The sequence below is a fragment of the Brienomyrus brachyistius genome, unplaced genomic scaffold (assembly GCF_023856365.1).
Source record: "Brienomyrus brachyistius isolate T26 unplaced genomic scaffold, BBRACH_0.4 scaffold60, whole genome shotgun sequence".
In the NCBI taxonomy this organism is placed as follows: Eukaryota; Metazoa; Chordata; class Actinopteri; order Osteoglossiformes; family Mormyridae; genus Brienomyrus; species Brienomyrus brachyistius.
In genome coordinates, this window is record NW_026042335.1 from 554,372 (window position 1) to 561,156 (window position 6,785).

The 6,785-nt window shown below is 43.7% G+C and overlaps 1 protein-coding gene across 1 annotated transcript; it reads left to right on the forward strand.

The window, feature by feature from the left end:
- The first annotated feature begins 854 nt into the window (after window positions 1-854).
- On the forward strand, window positions 855-5,158 carry LOC125725057 (kelch-like protein 10). Its single transcript, XM_049001660.1, has 6 exons — window positions 855-1,006; window positions 1,555-2,044; window positions 2,419-3,030; window positions 3,551-3,700; window positions 4,335-4,695; window positions 4,783-5,158. The coding sequence occupies exons 1-5, from the start codon at window positions 861-863 to the stop codon at window positions 4,638-4,640; spliced, it is 1,704 nt and encodes a 567-aa protein (XP_048857617.1). The 5' UTR covers window positions 855-860; the 3' UTR covers window positions 4,641-4,695; window positions 4,783-5,158.
- The last annotated feature ends 1,627 nt before the right edge of the window (window positions 5,159-6,785 follow it).

Consider the following 6,785-nt stretch of genomic DNA (forward strand, 5'->3'; position numbering starts at 1 on the left):
TCAAGAAAAGATCATAAAACAGGAAAATGGTCAATAGCTCATGGAGTGATATTGCACACTGTACCTTGATTGTAACATAACTGCTCTATAATATATAATCGATTATATGCAATAGTGTTCAGGATTTGGGTGAAGTGTACTGTACACAGCACAATAATCATTGTGATAATTCCACACTTGCTGCAATATGTTTTCATGACTGTATTGGGGATATTTGCGGTCCGAAAAATACGTCTGCCTTGTGCTAAATGTGGACCAAAACAGACGGACTACGCAGCCCAATTTTCAAGGACCATTTTTGTTCTAAATAAAGGCCACAACGGGCCAACCAGATTTAGCCCATAAAATAATGTCCTGTGGACATTTGTTGCTCAGTGGCTTATGTTTAAGGTGGAAACTAGGGAATAAGATACGAACATTAGCCTCGTCCCTGACAGTCATGTAAAGGACCTTTTTTGTTTTTCATTTTTAGAAACGTAGTGGAGGAGAAAAAATATGAAAACATTTTTTTATTAATTAAGGAACTATTTTATTTATTTCGGGAATTCGTGATTTGACAATTCACACATAATACAAAACGTAAATGCTAAGATAAGCACGGTATACATTTTCCAAAAGTGATGTTAAAAACATTTAACTTATTCTTCTTGTACAGCTGATTGCGCATAGAAAATATTTCTCCCCCAATCAATTTCGAATCTCAAATATAGATTTAAAAATAAACGTTACGATATCTTAGAACACTGTGACGCAAAAGTGCGGTTTTTGCATATTAGAACGTATGTACACGTCATTTCGAGTGGTATAAAAAGGAGAAAGAGACGAGACATCCACATTTTTGAATAATGATGGCACACGACATGGAGCGAGTACTGATGTCCCCGGCTTTCGAAGTGTTCAACAAGCTTCGGCTCGCAGGGCAGCTTTGTGACGTGGTTCTTACCGCAGACGGTGTTCAGTTCAACGCCCATAGAGTGATTCTGTGTGGCTGTAGCTCCTACTTCCAGTAAGTTGCTGTGGCTCATATATGACGATGCCAAAACAGCAAGGAGTCCGTTTTTTTCTCTCGTTAGCAATGACTTCTCCTTGGCAATAAGGTTCTAGGATGACAGAAAGTTTATATTAATATATATTATATTAAATTATGTTAATGTAGGTCAGTGCTGATCAGAAATATTTTTAAGTATACAGTACCACCTTAACGTTTAACATATAATAATAATAATAATAATAATAATAATAATAATAATAATAATAATAATGGTATAAATATATAAAAAGGGGACCATGTCCATCAGGCAAAAACAAAGTATTCCGGGGCACCAGCCCAAGTGAAAAATATTAAAGGGGGAGCTAATGTTGGAAAAATAAGAGTTAAAGCCCCTGGTCCCTAGTTCTTAGATGCCTATGTGATATATCTGTAGCAGGGCGTCCTTATCTCCGGTTTATTTCCATTTGGGGGTCCCTGGTTCAGAAGATTTAGAAAACCCCTTATTTAACTTTGCCTGCAAAACCCATATTTATTAGATTAGTCACTTCTGTATTGTGTTTCAGGGCTCTGTTCGCCAGTGACTGGAGTGATTCAGGAAAGCGGGAGTACCAACTCCCAGGCATTTCCCCTGAAACATTGAGGCAGGTCATCGAGTACGCCTACACGTACTCTGTGGTCATCACAGCTGACAATGTGGAGAACCTCCTGGCAGCTGCTGATTATCTCAGTGTCCTGGGCATCGTGCAGCGCTGCTGTGACTTCCTGCATGAGCATCTCTGCCTTGACAACTGTGTTGGGCTTGTCAAAATCGGAGATGTCTACTGCCTCAATGAGCTGCACCAGTCTGCATTCAAATTCCTCCTGAAGAACTTCAAGGAGGTTGCCATCACATCAAACGAGTTCCTAGAACTCACGCTCGAAGAACTTTGTGACATCATGGAGCGGGATGAACTGAATGTCAGAGAAGAGGATGTGGTGTTTCACGCCATCCTCCGGTGGATCGAGCACGAGCCTGCCACCCGAGAGGCCCACATTTCAGTTCTGTTGCCCAAGGTGAGTATAGTTATACTATGTTCGCATTGACTTGTGTATATAACAATAGAATGCTCATTGAGTGAAGTCCTTATTACTGTAGCTAGAGACTGAACCTCCATTTTCATGTCCCATGAGTCTACAACCAAGGCTTCCAGGTATTACACCTGGGAGGAGAGTGTAACAAATAATGGAAAACAACACACTCAAATGTCTTACATGAAATAAGTGTTAGCTGACACATCTGAGACTTTCTATGTAAATGGCTTCAGCTAAAGAAATTAAAATTTGCACTTACTGCTGTATCCTTAATGTTAGGAATTGCTCATCTCCAGAGATTCACAGAAAGCACTAAGGAACTCATGGGAATTCTCTCATTCTTGTTTCCTGTGTAGGTTCGCATGGCTCGTATGGATCCAGAATATTTCATGAAGATCGTCAAAAACAACGATCTAGTGAAGGCCAATGCGGCGTGCAGGCGAATTATCAGCGATGTCTTAAAGGTCATCTATGATCTTGATGATGAAAGTCCACTCTCTGACTTTGAGAACCCGCTGATCCGCCCACGCTTGCCCTCTGACGTTTTGCTGGCTGTCGGTGGATGGAACATGGGCACTACTAACTGCATCGATGCGTATGACACACGGGCCGACCGCTGGGTGGATATCACGCAGGAGGAGCAGAGCAACCTAGCTGGTCATGGCATGGTGTACCATGATGGATTTGTGTACTGCATTGGGGGGTTTGATGGCCAACACCTCATTAATACCGTGCGCAGATATGACCCGATAACACGAGCATGGCAGCAGATGGCCCCCATGCACTGGCATCGCTGTAATGTTAGTGTGGTTGTGCTCGATGGGTTCATCTACGCCATGGGTGGCCATATTGGTTTCAGGCCCCTCAACAAAGTTGAGCGGTACAACCCAGTAACCAACGAATGGACCCAGATCGAGCCCATGAATGAGAGGAGAAGCGATGCCAGTGCCACCACCCTGAATGGCAAGGTAGGGTAATGGGAGGGCGTCTGACTGTGTTTACCCTCATCTTCCCCTTGAAATTGAGTATTTTACACAGTCATGAGTTCTCTTTCTCTTCAGATTGCTGATTTTAATCCATAATTACTATGTTCAATAAATTTAAGTATTTGCATAAATGCATTATTGGTCTCCATTAGGGGCACATTGGGTAGTGCTGTGGTGTCATATCCAAGACTTGTGAGATAGATGAAATGGTGTTCCCATGTCAGGTTTCCTTTATTCTGTTCCTGGCGGAGCAGAATTCAAAACTCTTTGCAGATTTCCCTTTTCAAACAGCCATACTAAACCTGAAAATTAGCTGTTTATGGTGTGTTTGAGAAGGGAAATCTGCAAACTGTGTTCCGCCAGGACCGGAACTGGGGAACCCTGTCATACACTATGCATAGCATATACTTTTATTTTTGAGTCACAATGAACTTCATCTGTAACCTCCAAACCCCAGTCATATACAGTATAACGGTGTTCACAGTTAAATTGTTTTTCATAGATATACATCTGTGGGGGCTTCAATGGAACAGAGAGCCTTTCTACAGTGGAGTGCTTTGACCCCCTCACTAATGAATGGAGCTTGATCACTCCAATGAGCACTCCCCGTCACAGCCTTGGAGTCACGGCGTATAGAGGGAAGATCTATGCGGTGAGTGATTCCTTTCTGTGTCAAATCTCACATTTTACCTGTAAGACTCATGGTTTTTTTGTCTTTGCTGCTGTGTCTTTCATTGTGATGCATTTAAACCAAACAAAACAGTTAAATGCCAGAAATACCTGCTGCAAAGGCTTATCTTAATACACATAAAAAACATATATGCTACCCTCTTTAGCCTCCCTGCATTTATTTCTGGGTTATAAATGGATCTGCTGGGGGTCTCTGCTACTAGCTCGGGCTGTAAAGTTTAGATTTTTTATTCATTATTTTCCCTAGTTCCAGATATAATTGGTCAGATTGTTGTTTTTTTCAGTGTCTGATTAGCTTCAAGTGTTCGTTTTAAGTAATAACAATAAAAAAGCAAAATATATTAGCATAAGGAGTCATTTTTGAAGGCTCACAGTTTTCACCGAATCATACAAGTATTCTGTTGCCCAAATCCATGTTTTCATTGCATATAGGTTGACATGTGTATATAAGCTTGTGTCATTTATAGACAATGGGAGGTTCTAAAGAGCCTGCTTTCATAGGGTGAAAATTGCTTAAGAGTTCATGACTTTGGGAAAGTTGATGTTTGCCCATCCTTTTGGCAACCAAGTGATAATGAATCTTTGGCATCTCTCAGGTGGGCGGTATCAACAGGCCTGATGACCTGCAGACCATGGAGGTCTATGACCCTACCACAAACCGCTGGCATGCTGTGGCCCCCATGTCCACACCGCGCAGTGAATTTGGCATCGCAGTGGTGGACGACCTCCTGTTTGTGATGGGCGGCCACGATGGGTTTAGGGTAACTAACAAGGTCGAGTGTTATGATGCGGGGACAGGCAGCTGGTATCGTGCGCAGGACATGAGCAGAGCCAGAAAACACTTCAGCTGCTGCGTAGTGCCTGCGCACCCCCGCATCATAAAATACGCTTCACCTCGTTAGTCCCTGATGGCCACCAAGGAGGAGAGAAACCCATCTGCCCACAACAGCATGCCCAGTACGTAACCTCATTTACACCCCCAACCCCGAATTCTTTCCCTATAATATACAGTGAGTTTCTATTGACACCTCTTTTTTTCCCCAGACTCTGCTTCCTCATTGGAAGGTGTGTTGGTGGGATCGAGGTCTTTGAAGTCAAGGCTGTCCGGAAGTCATTTTCCATGGCCTCGCTAAACTCCTCCCACACCTGAGTTTTTGCCTCGACGACCGCCGAAGCCGCATTCCATCATTTCATCACCGCTGTCCACCAGCGGGTTCGGGGAATGCCGCCACAACAGGCACCGACCACCTTACGGCCACAGCTCCAGTCAGCCGCCTCCACAACGGAGGCATGGAACAAGGCCCATTCGGACTCAATGTCCCCTGCGTCCTCCAGGACATGGGAGAAGCTCTGCTGGAGGTCGGAGTTGAATCTTCTCCTGACATTGCATACTTAAAATAAAGTTCTCTTTTTTATATTATCTAGTTTGTGAAAGCGTCATAAATTTCCCATTTTGGATAAATGTTGTTTGAATATACTCCTTCGTTCTCGTTTGACGGTTCTCTTCAGAAATTCCGCTGCAACCATCTGTGATTACTAATTAAGCACTAAGGTTTTTCGTAATCAATTGAAATACTGGTTTAGTGCAGCCCCTTCCCCTGGGACCTACAGTAAACATAACTGGCAACTTGAATTTGGAGAAGTGATGTTACCTCTGGATTGATTACAGTATGTACTGTACACAATATTATATTGTGGGTGTCAGAGTTTGCGTGTGCGAACGGGCAGGCTGGCAGGAAGGAGGCAGGGAAGGACGAAGCAGGGAGGTAGAATACGGGGAAAACTGGGGTTTTATTAGGGGGAAGACGGCTATGGGCAGAACGGGACATGACAACAGCACTAACATCAATGACGGACATCGGACAGGGCAAGATGTGGACTGATATAGACAAAAGACATGGCGAAACGACAAGGTACAGCTGGGCATGATAGGGGAAGCACACGTGGATAATCAGGGGGCGTGGCACACAACGATCGTATGAGCCGGGCATGACAGTGGGTCTGTGTTCATAGTGGGGTACCGTAGGGTTCAATTTTAGGACCAGTACTGTTCCCAATTTACATTAATGATATTGACACCAATACATACAGTAAACTGGTTACATTTGCAGACGACACCAGGGTGGGTGGCGTAGCAGATATTGATCTAGCAGCGGAGAGGCTACAACGGGATCTGGATTTAATTAGCGACTGGGCTGATACCTGTCAGATGAAATTTAACATACAGTAGATACATGTAAGATAATCATTCAGAGAGCAGAAATATAAAGTACAGATATTTTACGGGTCCCACTGAAATAAAGGTAGCTGATTATGAGAAAGATCTCGGTGTGTATGTTGATGCTTCCATGTCCCACTTTCGCCAGTGTGGGGAAGCAATAAAAAGGCCAATAGGATGTTGGGTTACAACTCTAGGTGTGTGGAGTTTAAGACAAGGGAAGTGATGCTACGATTATACATTGCTCAAAAAAATTTAAGGAACACTTTTTAATTAGAGTATAGCATCAAGTCCATTAAACTTCTGGGATATTGATCTGGTCAGTTAAGTAGTGGAGGGGGTGGTTAATCAGTTTCAGCTGCTTTGGTGCTAATGAAATTATGAACAGGTGAACTAGAGGGGTAACAATGAGACGACCCCCAAAACAGGAATGGTTTAACAGGTGGAGGCCACTGGCATTTTTCCCTCATCTTTTCTGGTGGTTTTTTCACTAGTTTTGCATTTGGCGACGGTCAGTGTCACTACTGGTAGCATGAGGCGATACCTGGACCCTACAGAGGTTGCACAGATAGTCCAACTCCTCCAGGATGGCACATCAATACGTGCCATTGCCAGAAGGTTTGCTGTGTCTCCCAGCACAGTCTCAAGGGCATGGAGGAGATCCCAGGAGACAGGCAGTTACTCTAGGAGAGCTGGAGAGGGCCGTAGAAGGTCCTTAATCCATCAACAGGACCGGTATCTGCTCCTTTGTGCAAGGAGGAACAGGATGAACACTGCTGAAGCTCTACAAAATGACCTCCATCAGGCCACTGGTGTGAATGTTTCTGAT